Raw genomic sequence first — 19089 nt, 5'->3', positions numbered from 1 at the left:
AGAGGTTCAAGTGAATGTTCAAGGTTAGCAGATGTTTTGGACCTGTCATGCCTACTTCTAGCCCTGGAGAGTTTGCTGAGAAATGGGAATTGTGCTGTATGCTGAATTTAATATAGTCATTGACTTAGGGGCCTTCCTGGAAAAGGAACGGTCTCACAACTTGAGGCTGTCTCCTGGAACTTGAATCTTATGCCAGGTAAGAATTTTGCTGGTGGTAGATCGGTGTCTTAAGATGCTTCCAGGATTCATAGGTAACCGTAGGTGTCTTGTTATGGTGTAACAAAGTGTTAAATGATTCCCTGCCACACCTCTGCATTTGTCCTGACCCATAAAACAGGCATCCTACATCCCCGTAGTCTAGTGGGGAGATGGGCTCCCAAAAATCTGATGTGTGGCACAACACAATTTTTGCATAACCAGTTTCTTTCCTGTTTCCTATTCCTTTATTTTGTCAGGTTGCTGCTTATATTCCATAAGTATCTGAGGCCAGTTCTTTCTCAGATTGCTTCTGATGAATGTGAGGTGGAATGTAGACCTGAGAGAGGGGAGCGTAGGTCCTGTGAGGTAGGGGCAATGTGAGCACTTCCTTGCTCGATAGCATGGTGAACACAGATGGGATTCGGTGCTGAAATGCCATATGCATTATGTAGCACTGAGCAGGATAGAGCTCTGAAGGGCATAAGAGCAATACTTGTGAGCAAACTGAGAATTGCAGAGTAATACAACTTTCGTTAGACGGCATGCATTTCACTTCACTCTTTTTTTGAAAGTCTGCTGTGCCATTTTGTATCTCAGACCAATCCCTACTATAGTCCTAAGGAGACATAATCAAATTTCATGGCATTTTAATGTCAGTTACAGTTTATCCTAATGTCACCCATGACCTAATAATCAAAGAGGTGGTGCAGGGCATGATATCAAGGCCGACTCCAAGCTAGTTCTTCTGAGAGACCTTTTGTGCGGGGCAGGGGGAAGAGTTCAAAAAGGAAGTGAAAATAGCCTTGCAGGGTATACTCCTAAAATAGCTGTTTTCTCTGCAGTAGGCATTCACCACGGTCCCAAAGTGTTACTCACACAGTGATGCTGTGCAAGAAAACATTGACCTCATCATTGAAGTTGTTAAAATCAGTTAAGTTACTTTCCGCTCCAGAGAAACAAAATGTGGTGGGGGGAACCCAGAACTGTTTAAAAACTTTGGATTGTGTGTTGCTGATGACATTTTAGAAACAGGCAGAAATCTCTGAGGATAATCTCCTGCATATAAATGTGAGTCAGAACTATAGTTTTACCAGTTAAAAGCAGATATAAGTCAGAAAATCATCCAGACATTTTTTTTTTTTTTTAGGGTTTAACGCAGTTTTGTGGTTTTATTTAAACCTTGCATTCTTAGCTGTACTTGATTATTTAAACTGTATTAGTCTGTAGGGATAGATTTCTAAACTTTAGAAACTTAACTTTACAAGCTGCCACTTTGAACTAGCAGTCAAATAGTTTTCTTGGTTTTCCAGCTCAAGAATTCAGCAAAAGAATTAGTATTATTTTGTTTCCCAAGCCTGTGTGTTCTTTGCACTCTGAAAAAATGTCTAGGTGCCCTTATCTTCTTGTAGCTTACTGTAAAATTAGAATGGGATTTCTTAGAGTTCAGTTCAACATCCATGTTTCCACTTCTGGTGGTCTGAGAAATGCAATTAATAACATAATACTTAGCTCTTTTACTGCTTGTGTCATTCCTGAGTTTGTTCTTCAAATCAAAATGTACATAGATAGTTGAAATGTGTTTGGGAATTTATGCTTTATATTTAACTGTGTTTTCCAGGGATGCTGCTGATGAGGTTTTGAATCTGACTGATTTAGATTGCTATCCTATTATGGCTGATTCCTCATCTGAAAACTTAAGGGTGGCACAACACCTTTCTTTTAAAATCATAGCTAAACATATTTGATCATTTATATTTATCTCCCAAAGTGTTAAAAATATGTCTAATATATTAGGGGTTTTGTGCTTTTACAGGTGAATTGTGTAACCTTGCAACGCTGGATGTAGCGCACAATCAGCTTGAACATCTTCCAGAGGAGATTGGGAATTGCACGCAGATCACCAAACTTGACTTGCAGCACAATGAACTCTTGGACCTGCCAGAAACTATAGGTATGTGTTAGTGAGTTTGGGAGGGGGAAAATGCTTGTTTCCTGATTATTTAAGGCATTGACCACTAAAAACAGTATATCTAAGAATTAATTTCATGTAACCTATAACGATAGAAGGCATAAGTGTCCTGTTCAATGCATTTTCATCATCAGAAGTGCCAAGTGACAAACAAATAGGAAATGATATTAAAGCCATCTCCAGTGACCCTGGGGAGTATCATCTTACTGGGCAAAGGGAGGATGGGTAGGTTCCTGTCCTTGTTTTTTTGTGATTTAGGCATGTTAAGAATAGGAAGAATGCACATTACAAAAGTAGATGTCTTAGCTTTTCCAGGGATTTCAGCAGGATGGAGTAGGTTTGTAATTAATGACTTAGATGCCTAAAAGCGACTTAGTGCATGTCCAGACAAGTGTGGGTGTTTGGTTCCCCGGGACCAACTAGCAGTGGTGTACTTTGCGCCTCTGCTGCTTGTCCCCAGGGAATGTCTGTGCCACATGTGCTTTGGCACACGGCAAGTTACCCCAGGTGGGGTGGGGGGCTGAGGCCAGCACTGGGCTGGCCCCAGCAGCCTTACCTGGGGTCCTGGGGGCCTCCCAGGGCTGCATAATGGTGGCTGTGCCCTGCGGAGCCTGGTCAGCAGCTGCAGTGCAACTCTGGGTGGCCCAGTGCTGCTTTTCAGCAGTGTGCGCTGCTCTGCCTTTTTCTCCCCCCATGGTTGGTTTTTGTTGTTTTTTTGACCCCATGATACCCCAAAAGTACTTTAAGACCATGAACAGTTCAGCTGAAATGAACAAAGGTAGGGACCATGCCTCAGTGTTTTCCTAAGGAGAAGACAGGAAAATGAGGATGGATAGAACATGTGTCTACAGCGAGACTTGTAGGCTTTGGAATAATCCCCCAAGTGAGAGGGTGGAAACCTCATAGCGTGAGCCTTGTAAAGTTCATCTAGGAAAAGAACCAGAAAGTATATTGTGTGAAACAATCTTGCTTTGATACAGAATGGAGAAAGTTGCATCCCCTTAACTTAAACTGTATCGTCTTCCTTATTGCAGTGTACAAATGGCTTGTTCTGCCTGAGTTTGGAATGAATCCTTGCTGACTTAAGTTGAACCAAAATGAGTCTGTCCTGTAGAAGCATTACTCTTGTTTTAACTAAACTGCATAGCTTTATCTCTCTTTCTTTTTTTTTTAAGCATTTCTTTGCTTGTTTCTCGAACTTTGCCTTCTGGGTTTTTCCACTTTTTACAAGAAAATATTCTTTTAATTATCATCCTCAGTAAATTTAAAATTTTACGGTCTGTATAAAATCTTTCAACTGATGTATATCAATTCCAGAAGGCAGTCTTGGATGTTTTTAAAAATCATCTTTTGACGTAGTCTTCACTGAAATGTCTCATTTGATATTTTAATATTTTGGATGATTTTTCTAGCGTTTCGAATGTGGCTTATCTCTAGAACAAGCATAAGTAAAGGGATCTCTTCATTCTTTAGCCTTTACTATGTTTACTATAAAGAATGACTACCGAGTGGAGCTGTATTTGAGATGCACTTCATTATGCCTTTACCAGCCGGATGGAAACTCTTTGCAATGGTTATAGGTGGCTTATCTAGAGAACTATGAAAAAAAAATTGCTCCAGTTAAATGGAGCTGTGATAATTAATATTGGCACTGGTCCCCCAACTGCCAAATTTCCAGACCTGTACAGATCTATATTTCTGTTATACAGTATACATCCCAATTTCTACCAGTTGGTTTCTGGAGGGGAGGCAGGGGTGCATTATACAGGAACTGTACATTCGATGGCCTCCCTCCAGCTATTTTGGGGGGGTTGTAGTTTCTGGTGGGCTAAGGCCCACCATCATTGTGTAACAGAGACCTGTCTCACTCGGGGATAGTGAGGATGCTCAAAGGGGAAGGTAAACAGGGCATGTCTCCCTCCTTTCCACTCCTGCTCCTCTTCCATTGCAGCTTCCAGCATTCAGAGGCATAAGACCTTCTGTTTTACATGTTGTTCTGTCATGTTCGATACTTCCTGAACTGACAATTCAGTTGAAATAATTTGGGGACTTGTGAATCGTGATACTGAAAGCTTAGGGTCACCTTTATAATATTGCTATCAGTAAATCAACTCTTAGCAGGTAGAGAGAGGTTGTCTTTGCATTTTCTTGATATTTTGTTTTCCAGCAGCATTGCTTTAAAGCTTTTCAAGACATGCTGGTAGCCCTTCCGTGGCCCTGCCCACCCCAAACATACAGCTATACCCACGCTGTGCTTATCTGAACAGAACATCACTGCTTTGCATTTCAACAAACCACCAAAATCAGATTATAGTTTTGAGCTGCTGGAAAACATCTCTCTTTCTTATCAGGCAGTATCAATTATATTTGAGCATTTCTGTTAGAAGATGTATGTAATTCAGAGTGCAGTACGTGTACCATATGAACTATAGTTCACAAGCAATCGGAACTTAAATACTTGGAAGAAAATAAATTCCAGTGATTGATAATGATCAACCTACATTCTGCACGTTGCACAGAGTCGGTCGCAGCTAGTTCAGCAGCGTTGGCACAGTTCTTAGTCATCAGTTTGGTTCAACATTAAAGCGAGTTGTGGCTTGATTTTTAGATTACAGCTTATTTAGTTGCTAGAATTATTCAGTAAGGTAACTTCAGCACCGAGATTAATAACCTGGGTGAATCACTTTGACCTTGGAGTCCAAAATCTGGTTAGCATTATTTCAGGCTTTTGTGTTTATTAATAAGCTGGCGAACTTTCTTTCCTACTTTTGAATATTTCTTCTTTCACTAGTCCCTTTCTCTCTCTTTTCTTTTCTGTCTTCACTCTGACATCTACTTGGTGTAAGCCATGCTGAGTGTTTCTTGCAACATGCACATATTGCCAAGTTCCAGCTTGTTTGCTGTATGAGCACTGTTGAAGTTTCACTGATTCAGTCAAACTTAGTCTACAGCCCCCCCACCCCGACCAAACACATCTGCTGATCATAAGCACAGTGTTTAATTTAGCATCGATCTATTATATAGAAAGTATTGTTTGAATTGTCACTTTTGGTAGACCTGTCTTTAATTTCCTCAGAACAGCTTGATGTGAAATCCTGTTTTGCTTATAAAAGGAACTTGTCAGGTTTTGTTTTTACACGTTGGTTCATTCTCTCATAAATAGATGCTTACTACCCAGTTAGCGTACTGCACCTGGCTTTATCATGGATGGCTTTCCTGGTGACCTACAAGGTATTTATACAGGAAGAGAAAGTTTTACGTAGTGGTAGAACTGCACTGGAGTAATGAGTCCTTGAAAGGAAAGGATCTTGCTGTATTGCTGGGTTATGGGAGTGGTAGGGAAGGGCCTGTGTACCAGCAGTGATTAAAGAGGTAACAAAGCCAGTTTATTCACGGTGTGGCAGCCTGTGCTGCTTGTTTCAAGAAATATGCCTAAGTTTCTTTTAAGCACACGCTTTCATACAGTAACAAATGGCGGTTTAGATATTACTTGTCAGGAAGTGAGCTAATGTCTTGCTTTGTAGATATTGAGTTAGTGTTTTCATATCGGTATTTTTGTTGATTGAAAATAGTAGAGTACTTTTATATATTAGATCACTTCCTGTAAGAAAAATATGCTTTGTGAAACAATATAGCGTTCCAAGTGCCATAAAGCAAAAGAGTGAATTTTTAGGCTCAAAATTAAAGTCGCAATACAATAGGTTCTTAGTGTTTCTGGGTTTCTTTTGAAGAAAAATTTTTATTTCTGATGAAAAGGTTGAGAAAAATAAGCTTTTAATTTATACAATTGATATGGCTATCTTGCCCATTCCCGGAGGTACCTAAATTAAGTAAAGAAAAAAAACATTTTATTTTAAAATTCATGATTTATTTGACCTTTGAGAAACAGAGAGCAAAGCTTTTATATATATTGCAAGGTAGTTTAAAATATAGTGTCCTTAAAAACTACATTAAATTTGTTATCTACCCTTGATAAGTAATTCCATTTCTAACTAGAGATCTGTTTACAGACTTCTTATTTTTTAAGTATATTAAAATAATATGAAAGAGAAATCGAATAGGTAACATTAAAATTTGGGAAAGAAATTCAAAATGCATTTTTTTTAAAGTAACAAGCCTATTTCATCATTCTCCGATTTATTTATGTATAGATACGTATAGCTTGATCGTAATCAAATGGGACCAGCTAGCTAAGCAGCAGTGCTGCAGAAAAGGACCTGGGGTTACAGTGGACAATAAGCTGAATAGGAGCCAGCAGCGTGCACTTACTGTGCAAAAAGGCTAACAACATCCTGGGCTGCATTGGTAGGTGTGTTGCCAGCAGATTAAGGGAAGCAATTATTCCCTTTTTCTGTACTGGTGGGGCCACATCTGGAGCCCTGTGTCTGGTTTTGGACCTCCCACTACAGAAAGGATGTGGACAAATTGCGGAGTCCAGCAGAGGACAACAAAAATGGTTCGGGGGCTGGAGCTCGTGATTTATGAGAAGAGGCGGAGGGAACTGGGCTTATTTAGTCTGCAGAAGAGAAGCCTAAGGGGGTGGGATTTAATAGCAAGCTTTAACCAGCTTATCTCACTGGGATCCTTTGACCCCAGCTGACTTCCTGCCCCTGGGCATCTTCTGATGTCCCTTCCAGCCTTAATGTCTATGACATCTAGCTGAAGGGTGGTTCCAGGGAGGATGGAGCTGGACTGTTCTCAGTGGTGGCAGATGACAACAAGAAGCAATGGGCTCAGGGTGCAGTAAGGGAGGTTTAGGTTGTATAATTGGAAAAACTTTCTCACTAGAAGGGTGGTAAAGCACTGGAACCAGGTTACGCAGAGAGGCGGTGGTATCTCCCTCCTTGGAGGTTTTTAAGGCTTGGCTCAACGAAGCCTTGGCTGAGATGATGTAGTTGGGAATGGTCCTGCTTTGAGCAGGGGGTTGCACTAGATGAACTCCTGGTGCCTCCCAACCCTAATTTTCTATGATTCTATGAAATGCCTTATTTATGAGTATTTAGTGCAACAGTGGTTTCAACTGGAAAAACAGAGTAATGCATTTTAGTTGCTCCAAAATAATTCCTTAAAAATACAGAGAAACACATGGGGGGGGGACTTTGTCTAGTGTGACACCAGTGTGATCCTATGGACAGCTGTCCTTATGGCTGTCCATCAGATGCATACAGCCCACAGGGGGGCTAATTTGCTGCCCCTAGGCTCTCACCCTGCTGCTGCTCCCCCCTAGTGCTCTGGCTGCAGCAGCGGCTGGGGTCTCCAGGCTCCCCCTCCTTCCTTTAGGTTCCACTTCCTGCCTCCACCCCAGACTTATGGTTATACCTTAATTAAATGTTGTTGAGAAATGAAAGTGGAACACTTAAACAATCTGCACCAGAAAGGTCTCATTTGCATCAGTTGTGAACAATTGCAAAGAGCATTTTTGATGCTCTCACTCAATGACCGTCATTGCTAGGTGTGGTTGTGCCCGTCTGCAAAGTGTCACTGCTAGTTACTGATCTTTCTAGCCCTGATTGAGCAAAAGCACTTAAGCATGCATACTGGTTATGGTTGGACTGTTCAGATGCTTGAGGTTAAGCACCCAATTAGATGCTTTATTTGATTGGGCTAGAGTGCTCAGCATCTTGTTGAGTCCAGTCCCGTTTCCATGAACACATGAGAGACCCAGTCAGCAGCACCTGATCTGCTCATCGTACTGTCTCTGAGCCTGTTGGGGTTCGGTATTTCTTACCAGATTTTGCTAGCATTTAACAAGCATGGTGTTATACCCATTCACTGGCTGCCTGCAAAAAGGAGCTTCCCTTTTCCACTGTTCAGTGTGGAGATGTTTGGTTTTGTCCTCTTTATCTACCTCTCGTTATTGCATCCTTAAATAGAATCAGAATGAAATGACTGTTTCTAGTCCATCTCGTTGCTGTAAACTGGTTTCTGAGTAATAGTGAAATTCACTGGAGTAATATCTGTTTCCCTGCTGATGTTTGGAAAAGTTTTGAGCCAAAGTAAAGACTTGAAAAGTGTCCAGAGGCTAAGGAAGACAGCAGAATATAGGTTTTCAGTTGGAATGTTTTCCAAGCGTGTGGGTTAGAAATTACATTTTTATCAAATGAACTTGTGCAGAACATAAATTGAATTTATAGTTAGGCTGGTTGCCAGAAAGATTTGTACTGCAGCTGGCAAGTGAGTAAATGGTATCTCAGTATTTGCCATAAGAACTGTTTTTTCATTAGCTAAAATATACAATTAATCCCTGCAGCGTAATTGGGGAAATGAAATGAGCCTATGAAGAAATTGAGGGAGGGGGGAAAAGAACTCCACTTGCACTTATCACCTCAGGCACCCATCTGCCATTTGGCTACATTGCTCTCTAGGTATTTATCATTTCTCAGTAAAGCTATTTAAGTAGATTTTTTTCCCATTTCGGAAAATATAGCATATTATATGCTAACAAGGGAAAAAAATGGATCAAGAGGTAAAAATACCAGGAACAGCTTAATTAGTACTGTATAGTTTAAAGATTCATTTGAAAATTGAAGAAATTGCTGTTCTGAATTTTGTCAGTTTGCCGTGAAACACCACAATTTAAGATCTTTTTTCAGTAGAATATAGTATCATCAATTTTATACATGAAGAAATTTAAATTTTACCTGTTTTTTCTGAACAAACACATATTACATGCTGAATATATTTGTAGTATCCTTCGTATAAACTAGGTTTCACTTTGTTGGTCTGAACTGTGGTTTACTAATTCAGAATGTCATTGGTTTGATGTGTGTGTGCTTTTAAGGTTCCTTATTTCCCATATAATACATTTTATTTGCAAATCCTTCCCTCTGTTAAGTGAGGGACTAGGATTAATGTGTTTAGCAATTATAGCGTCATCAGATTACATTTAAATATGGAGATCAGTTTATACATACATAACAATCAAGGTGCAACTTGGCATGTGTAATATTGTTTTGTCAAATATGAAGAAAGCAAAACCCACTCGTATTCCTGCAAGGAGTGGGCATCACATGAAATGAAACAAATTTGATGGAGGAAATTAATTTAAGACAGGGCGACTATTAAAGGATTTGCTTTAATTCACCTTCTGAAAGAAATTTTTCGTTCTTTGTACAGGGCGGAGAAGTGTGAGTAGGAATATTGTGATGGTACCTTTTGGCCTTGTAACCTATAAATTGAACTCCCATTCCTCGTGGGGTGTTGCTTCCCTTACTGTAGCATGCTCAGAACAGTCGCAGCTTGGATTAAGGGTGTCTTAATCCCATTGCATGCCTCGGGGCCTATTGGTTCCATGCAGGGTTTCCGAAGGTTTTTTTTTTCCCTTGGGACGTATAACCTGGGTTCTCTTTTTCTTTCTTCCCCTATCCCTGGAGGTATTTGAGATTGGCCACAGGACAATGAATGGGGTTGACCACCACTCCCAGGGTCAAGTGCAGAGAACCTTCTTTCTTAAGTGGCTGGGTGATGTGTCTTGTTCACATGCTTAGGGTTGCACTGATCACCAGATCTGGGGAAGGAATTTTTCCCTAGATTAAATGGGAAGGGACCTTGGGTATTCTTTATTTTTCTTTCTTCTGTGGCATAGGGCATGGTTTGCCTGCTTGCATCCTCTAACTATATCTTACTGAATTGGCTCCTTGCAGTTGCAAGGCTGGTGGGCTTTGGCATCTGTTTTTTTCTGTTTAGTGCAGCTAAAGTCTTTGGGCTTAATATAGAGCAGAGCGTCTCAGCTAGGATGCCATACATATATCAAAGTATCAAACTGCTGTGGAATGCCACACAGTGCTGGGCACTGTTAAGCATGCAAATATGATTCGCAAGGTACGCCCAGAGATGTCAAATAGGAATCCGTAGTGTTAAAACCCATTTTGACTTGTGGTCTTCCTGAGGTCTTTGCAACAGAAGGATTACTCTCTTATTTTTTCCATAGTTCAAAAAAGAGTGACAGCTAAGAGCAAGCGTTTTTCAAGAGGTGCCTTGGGTCAAATGATGGCTGGGTGCCTTGAGTCTAACAAGGTTGAGAGCCACTGATATAGGGGTATCTGGCTGATATTTGCTTGCTTGTGATCATGCAGGCGATCAGATTACCATAGATCATCTGATGCTCCCTTTGAGACTTAGACTCTGAGAAGCTGTTCAGTGGTTGTAGATACTGTTCGACTGACATCTCTAGTGACTGAAATCTGAAGTGTAAGTATGGTGTAGGGAGCTCCTCCTTCAGCGCACTGTGCCTAATCCAGACCAGTAATAATTTTAAGAATATTAAAACACAGTTTTGTGGCTTATATACCTATTAGTCTCTTTGCAGACTGCCCAAACTCTGCTATATTCAGTAGAATACTAGTTCTCAACTCTTTTGAGGCCCTTAGATTAGGGGTGGGCAATTATTTGGGCCCATGGGCCACGCAGGGGGTTTTGGTGAGTTGTTGCGGGCTGGGTGAGCGCTGTTCTTCTACCACCGCACTGCATTGCACTGCAGTACCTTACCAAAACTCTCAGGGTGCTCAGTGGGGTGGGGTGGGGCTGCAGATGGGTGGGGAGCATCATCTGGGACCGTGGAAGGTGGGTGGAGCTGGCGCTGGGATAGCGGGATGGTGACAGTGCGGGGCCAGGGCACAGGGCTGAACCATGATCTTCTGCCCACATGTCCCTGCGATGGGCACCAGTTCCATAGGCAGGGGCATGTGGGGAGCCAATCGTGCCTCTGTCCTGGGTCCCAGCCCTGTCCTGTTGCTGCCCTGCAGTCCTGGGGTCTCCACGGAGCTGGGACTCGTCCAGCCTGCTGGACGGGATGGGGCTGCAGGTAGGCAGGGGGCTTGGTCCAGGAAGGAACTTGGGGTGGTGACAGCATAGGGCTTGGGGCAGAGCTATGATCTACTTCCCACATGTCCCTGCCTGTGGTACCCATGCCTGTTGCAGAGGCATGTGGGCAGCAGACTGCATTTCTGCCCTGGCCCAGCCCCATGCTGTCACTACCCTGCAGTCCTGCCTCCTGATCCCAGTCTCACTCACCTGTCCTGTTCCCCCTCCACCTGCAGCCCCATCCCATCTGCTTGGCTGCGCACCCTACCTGTGCCTGGGGTGGGCCAGCCAGGGTGCCTGGGCAGTGGGGCTGGGTCCAGCTGTGGCAGCAGTTGGAAGGAGCTGTTGCCACCAGGGCTTCTAGAAAATGAGTGGCCCTTGCACTGCCCCCTGTACCAGGCCTGGGCACAACCAGGGGACCCACTGCAGGCTGGACAAAAATCCCTTGGCAGGCTGGATCGGGCCCACAGGCCATATTTTGCCCACCCCTGCCTTAGATCCTATCTGCTTTTGTAATCAGTTGTGGTACATAGTAACTCTGTGAACCTGTTTGATACCTTTCTCACATGGTGCCATCTCTCAGTTCTTTCTAATGAATAAAGTCAAGATGCCATATTAAGCTGATGGCAGTATTCTTTTTGTTTTTTGAAAAATAACAAACAGTTTGATATGTGCTTCTGGTTTCCTGCCTGTTAAAGATGGCATCTGGTGCCATTTAATATGTGCAAAGAAGATAAACACTTTGTAGAAAAAGATCTGTCGGTGAACTATAGGATGTGTGTTCTAATGCAACTCCTTATGGTAAGTTGAATCAAATCAGAATTGAAAATAAAGTATCTTTAATAATTGCAGAATATAAGGTGTGGTTCCAACTATATTTGTTTAATATAGGGCTTTTTGTGATACAGACCATAGTGTGCAGCAAATGTATATTATTTTAGATAAAAACCTTGAAATGGGAGGAGAGATGGGCCCTTGCAAACAGGAAGAGCTTTGCATTTTAATGCAATTATTTAGCAAAATGACTTGGTTCTAGTGAGCAGACTTTTAAGTGGGTCTGAGTGCTTTCATTGCATTAGTGCGTTAAGCTGCATAGTGCAGAGTGACTCTTTCCCATTTAATGATATACTTTGCACTTCTGCCATACCCTTCATTTAAGAATCTCAAGCAACTTAGTGAGGGTTGGCAGCCTGTGACACACTCACCACAAGTGGCACAGGGAACCTCTGTGTGTAACATGTGGCAAACCAGGGAAAGGATAGGCAGCCCAGTGGCAGATAGGTCTGGGAGCAGAAACCAGAGCAGCAGATCACATAGGGAGCATAAGATGGCACAGAAAACAGAGTAGCAGATTGGGAAGGGGATGGGGATTGGGGTGGTGCTTTGGGACGGTGTAGGGCTAATTTGTTGCGCACCTACCAAAAAGGTTAGCTCCCACTGGCTTATACTAACAGATGGAGGGAGGCAAGCAGGTTGATGAGGAAGTCTGTGCATTCGTTGCAGGGAGTCGGTGGTAGAATTAAAAGTTGCATTTAGGAGTTCCCAGCTCTTGCTGCTGAGAGTGCTAGTCCATGCCTCTAGTGTTTTGAAATATTCTCAGCAGGCCAGGTTTTGTTCCTCCTTTCCCAAACAGGATCAGATGATGTATCAGTAACTGGAGAACTACATAAAGTAGCCATCCTGCATATTGGTAATATAAGATGATGCCCCCAGTAATTAGATTTGACATATGGGAAATCGGAAAATGTTATAATTTTCCAGGTGTAGAATCTGATTATTGGAGGTTTGCCTTGAATTTGACCCCTTCCCATTGCTATCGCAGGGAGAATAAATCTCATGGAATCAGGTGGAAAAATCAGGTACCCCCCAACTTCTTCCCCCTGCGGCCCCTCATTATTTACCTTATCAGTCATTGGGCTGGGCTCCAGCAAAGCTGACAGCATTTCAAACCATGGCAAACCCATAGCTTAGCACTGCTCAGTATGTTTGTATACTTTAGATAAGTCCCACAAAGGATCCATATACTAATTATTCCCCCACTCATGACTGGAACCAGGTGTTCTTGTCACAGACTCTGGGATGCTCCAAAAACTTATATGAGATGAGGCACAGGGCAACCTGGTCCAGCTGAGAGTGGGGGGGTCACACTATTCATATGCTTCAGACTGAGAGCAGGGTAACAGGGATTCTAGATGAACTGTTTGGGGCCCCTCATGATAATGTTTGCCATACATTTAAAGCTGGTGAAGAAACGGGAATCCTTGGAAATGGAAAAGAGAGGCACAGCTCAGCTGTGGGAGTGAATAGAAAATCAAAATATATTCGGTCTAGTGGCTCACCATGACTTGGGAAAGAGTCAGTGCTATGGGGGACTGAGTGCGTTGGGCACTACCATGTGTCTTACTCAGGTGGGCTGCCCAAAACCTATCTTTGTGGTAGGTTCCTTCAATGTGATTTAGTCATACTTAATTATGGCTGCATTTAATCAGCTTCATAGTTGGTTTCCATTAGGGAGCACATGCTGCTTTGGCAGCAGTGTAATGGTAGACCAGTGTATTTAACGAGGCTTTTTTGTATGTGAATGTAAGGTGAGAAGTTTTTTCCCCTCATGCTGCTTGCGGGAGAGAAAAGCCTCGTCTTATATTTGAGTAAATACAGTATTTGTACAGGCTTGCATTTCTGCAGGCCTTCTAGCCCTTCCCTCCTTTTGAGGATCATCAGAAAACAGCAACCAGTGTTTCTTTAACTACTTGCATGGGTATATGAAGTTATACCCTGATGTAATGTACATTAGTACATAAACCCAACATAAATTACAGTAGGAGCAGGACCAGGCATGTTTATGGCTATTCCAGAGTAACTCACACATAGGCAGCTCTCTCATTGCACTGTCAGCAGGCATTAGGGAAGCAAGTAATAGCTTATTTGCCTTTACCAAATAGCTACTGTCAGATGCATGTGCACAGATGTAATTAACTCAAATCTCCACTGGATTGATTGGATGAAGGTGTTCTGGTTTAGGGATTTGCATTTGTCTACTATTTTTTTTTTACAGCTCGTAAAGCCAGTAAATATTTAGTCTGTATAGGGCTTGAGCTGCCTGCGATGGTCCTCAATAAAAAAAATATATATTTAAAAATAAAGTTCTGCTTACAGTAACATAACTTTAGTGTCACATGTAGAATTTTTTCATGTTTTTCCATGTATAGTCCTTGTATTGATTACATGTGCTCCTCTGTGAGAAGTAGTGTGGCTTACTTTGGAACCCAGGGATCCAGCTGGCTTTAGGGAAAGCTGTGCACACTTAGCTTCTCTGAAAATCCAGCCTTTTCACTCCAGTAGCTCTGCTTCTGAATTTATTTTAGAAATAAGAAGCAAAGGAGCAGGGGGGATGGCAATTGTGACCTTTAAGTTTATTTGTCTCCTGGGACTGAAAGTAACAGACTGTTGCAGAGGGTTGTTGGGTGTAACCATATTGGTTTAAGGACATAAGGAGGCAAACTAAATATAGACATTGGATTTAATGGCACATTATAACTTGCCTGCCATCTGATAACCCCAGGTAACCTGTCTGCTTTTAACCAGCTACATTTTGTTGCCAGGTCAACATTCTCCTTTCCCTCCGCCCCATCTGCCTGTCTCAAACTTATCTCCCATTCCCTCTGATCCTCACTGCTGCACATTTACCTTTTCACAGACGTGCTTTTTGCATGTTGCCTTCCATTCCACCCAGGAAAGCTCACACAACACCAGCAGACTCTCCCTGTGCTTGAAGAAGGGTGTTTGTGCCTGAAAGCTTGCAAAGAACAATTTTTCCAACTATTTAGCTGATCTAATAAAAGTTCTCACATTTACCCAAAGAACTGTCAGACTGTTGCAGGGGAATACTTCCCCTTAAGATGGTAATACGGATTATTGCATCTTTACCCCCATGACCAAGACCAAGGTGGAAGGAAAACTCAGATTGCACACTGCTCTCCAGTTGTGTGGCAGGGAATGAGTGATCCCATCACCAAGTTCTGAAAGAGATGATGCATTAAACTGTAAGTCTGGTAGGAAAAGCTTCTAATAAATCTGTCCAGCTGGGGGTCATATTGTGTATTGCTGAAGAATAGTAAATATAGTACTCTGTGTTCAAGAAGGAGGGACAAATACAGGTCTGTTAGTCTGACCCAAGTAGTAGGCAGAGTGTTGGAACAAATTCTGAAGGAAAGAATAAGTATTAATAAATGGTTAATTATCATGCAATTCCATTATATAAATGGAAGATGAGACAAAATGTGCTAATAGTACGATGTGTACGACCATGTTCACATCTGACTGTTAAGCCTAGCTGCTTTGCTTGGCATAGGAACTGTAGCAGATGTAATCTAGCTGGATGTCAGCAAAGCAGTTGATACCATGCCATGTTGGAAATCATTAGTGAATTTGGAAAAGAGTAGATTAGTGCAAAGAATTGAGAGGAACTGACTTAAAGGGGAGATGACGACAACAGGTTGGGTTGAAAGTGGAACTACTGGACTGGAGAATGCTACTAAAAGGAGTTTCTCAGGGACTGGTTTGGGGACGAATATCATTGGATTTCTCTTGATACAGCTAGCACAAAAGCAGGATATGTACTAATAAAATTTGCTGATGAGACAATTAGGAGGCATTACCACAGAAGCTTATAATGTAAAGGCAGAAGTGGATGTTCTTCAGGACTGAAATGATAGACGTTAGATGAAATTTAGTAATACAGCATGCAAGGAATTCCCTTCGGGACTAATAGCAGTTTCTGCTACAAGCGGGTAGTTTTATCTCTTGGAAATGAGTGTGATATGGATATGCTAGTTTGATCACAGGATTAGTATGAACAGCTAATATTATTGGGCAGTACAAGTGGCAAATACATTTCCAGGTGAGTTGTTTCCAGAGAGAGAAGTGATAGTGATGTGGTAAAAGGCATTGGTGGGATCTCACTTGTATACATTTCTGTTCACCCACATTTAAGAAAGATGAAATCCTAGTGGATGATCAAGGGAATGAAGGTCCTGTGTTTAAGAGACTGAAAGAGCTTTGTTCATTTAGGGCAGTTATAGACGTGCTCTTGAGGGGGCTCTGAGAGCTGCTCCAATTAAAGTGCCTGGAGTGTCGCATGTATCAGTGTTTCTGTGCTGAAAAATGGCCGTAGAGGAACTTTCACTAAAGGTTGTTGAATGAGCTTTAGTGAAAGCGCCGCCGCCGCCACTTTTCAGCACAGGGACGCTGATGCACATGATGCTGGAGTCTGCTGGAGCACAGTAGTTCCCACAGTCCAGCAGACTCAGTGAGGTCTGCTCCAATGCTGTAATTACAGTGCATCAGAGCAGCCTCTCTGCATGTGTATAGGTGCCTTCAGTTTTTAGCAAAATGCAGTCCGAGAGCTAGAAGAACTATTTAAGTGAATGGACAGTGTTGGCACAAACGCATGTGAATACATTTAAGAAAATTGAAGAAAGTTCACAACTATTACAGCAGTAAGGGTCTGGAACAGCCTCCTGGTAAGAGCAGTGGAGCAAAAAAGTGTAACTGCCATCTTAAAAGTGGTTGTGAAGAGGGCTGTAATGATGCAGTTGTCTGTAGCAGCAGGGGACCAGACTCGTCTTAGAGAATCCTTTCCAATCATGTGTTCCTTGGCAGAATGACTACGTTTTATAGTTAATGAGCCTGAACTAGTGACTATATTGTTAGAGTCAGAAATACCTTTGCATGGCGATGCCGTACAGTCAGAACAGGTATTGGGCCTGCTGCGTTCTGCTGGGTTTTTTTACTTGCTGCCTTCACTTGCTTGTGCGTTTCCCTAGGAAGACAGATTACAGGGAAAGAAGCAAAGATGAGACTTGGGGGGAAGTGGCTTGGGACGTTCTACTTTTACACTGTCTGGTGATTTTTTTTATTAAAGGGTTTTCTAATATATATTATTATTTACTAGGAAATATGGTGAAATTCTGCCCCTCTGGCAGGAACTGCTTTGACATTCCTTTGTGCTCTCAGTATCACATTGCTCCTGTGAACAGACACACATGCACCCTGTATTAACGGTCTTGTTACTGGCATAACTACATTTATATTGCTAAGCAACAGTCGGCACCATGTATCCTTCGTTCTGCTACTTTGTATTCTAGTCTGTGCTGAAGTGCCTAATGGACTTGGGCTCAGAATCCATCAAAAGCTAAAGGTTTGATCAATGAAGAAAAAGTGATTGATGTCTTATATTTTGTGTGATGTTTGCCTGTTGTTTCCTTACAGACTAGACTTTAAAGGCTTTCTCAGCTCTGAGAAGGGCAATTTAAAACCTATGCTTTAATGCATTCCTGGAGAGTTGAACCTTGATCATCTTAATATCCTCTGCCGCGGTATTCGTCTTACATGCGGCTTCTTATAAATGTAGTTAAAATGTACTACCTAGGCATGTGGGTCAAACATTTATTTACAAAGAAAATAAACGCATAGCTTAGTGGGTCTTAAGACTATGATAGGCAGCTATAACTATTAATTTAATTTGGAAGAGAATCTGCATAACATTAATCAACACCTCTTATGCACGTAAGATATATGTAGTGCCAGTTTAGGTCTTTTTTAAAACTAGCTTCTATTAAAGAACATTTTTAATGTACTACTTCAATATGTTTAAGAAAAAAAGTGGACACATGTTCAGAAAAAAAAAGAAATCTGAGGAGGATGTTAAAAACTATAAATGTTTGACCAGCTGAACAGCCACTGCTTCCTGACCTTTTGCATTGACTTTTGCCAAGTTACAGAATCCCACCTTTACTCTAGCCTGTGCAATAAAATTATAGGTCCTCTTCCCAGTAGGAAAAGCCCACCTATGAGGTCAAGTGCTCTGAAAATCACACTTACCATGAACAACAAGCTATAAGAAATAGCAAAAAGACTTATTGTGAAAACAAGGGATTTCATAATAATCAGTAACCATATGCTGAGGGCAGACAGGGATATGAAAAACAAATAGAAAGGTATAATAAATAACAAAATTTGATCTTACCCCGATGCCTTAGCACTAAAAATTGGGTTGATCAGAAGTAGAAGCTCAAAGTCCCTTGTGTTACCCAGCTTTTCTGATTGGGAGACTAAAGTACCCAATGGCTGGGAAGTTTTAGACCCCATTTGCCTCTCCAGTCATGACTTAAGTATGTTTTCTTGCACCTGATTACTTGCGTATTTTTTCCACTGAATACGTGGAAGCATATAACTTCCAGGTCCCAGACGTACATCTGTTTATCATACCAGTCCTAATGCAGTTATTTTTAGGAAGTGTGTACATCATTTTAGTTTAGTTCAGTATCCCCAGTTATCAGAGAGAGAGTGAGTTATAGTTTGGTAGTGTCAGAGTGATGTTTTAAACTGTGATGGTGCAAGAGTTGCCTCTTGGATTATTCCTGCACCATCATGACTATTGTGTCATTCCAACACTACCAAATGTGTAAAATACTGAAATCTGGCAATTCAAGTGGAAATGCACACTCTTTAAGGGGAAAAAAGCTGCCAGATTACACAGCAACATCTTTCTAAGCTTGTGAAGAAACACGACAACATCTGCAAAGGACTCATTATCTGCAGCCTTCTAGCTAAGCCATTCAACTTCATATATGCAACACAACTATGCTGGAGAACCTCAAACAAACTGAGAAACCATTTTCTTCACCTAACCTACTCCAAAAGGGATCCTATTTATGCAACTAAATTAAGAGAGATTAACCGGGAGACATTGCCGGCTACAATGCAGCAGACACAACATACGACGGAAAATACCTGATGACAGCCATCTAACACAAGGGTGCACAACCTCCAGCCTGTGGGCTAGAACTGGTCTGCAGCAGAAATTTGGTGGCAGGGGAATGGAAATTTGCTCCCCTGCTGCCATATCTCTAGGTGTGTGAGGCCTGATCCCGGTGCACTGGGCTAGGCAAAGCTGACCCTGGGCCCCAGGGCCTAGTCCTGGTGTGGAGGGCTAGGAAGGGGCAGCACTACCTCTGTCCCCCAGACCCAGTTTTGTCAGCCCCCCTTTGCTGGGGACGCAGTCCCATGGTGGGTTTGGGGGGGGGGGAGGGGGCAGTGCCAGGTCCTCAAGACCCAAT

General features: G+C 42.1%; 1 protein-coding gene across 1 annotated transcript in view; it reads left to right on the top strand.

Moving 5' to 3' along the window:
* The window catches only part of SHOC2 (SHOC2 leucine rich repeat scaffold protein), a 94853-nt gene that overhangs the window by 58648 nt on the left and 17116 nt on the right, over positions 1-19089 (top strand). The window contains exon 3 of the mRNA XM_090057413.1: positions 2012-2149. Coding sequence (XP_089913539.1) covers positions 2012-2149 — 138 coding nt within the window. The remainder of the gene's footprint in view (positions 1-2011; positions 2150-19089) is intronic.

Source organism: Crocodylus siamensis, chromosome 7, assembly GCF_052110815.1.
Source record: "Crocodylus siamensis isolate JL-2025a chromosome 7, ASM5211081v1, whole genome shotgun sequence".
Taxonomy (NCBI): Eukaryota; Metazoa; Chordata; order Crocodylia; family Crocodylidae; genus Crocodylus; species Crocodylus siamensis.
Note: the sequence above shows the minus strand (reverse complement) of the source record. Positions and strands in the feature narration are given on the sequence as shown.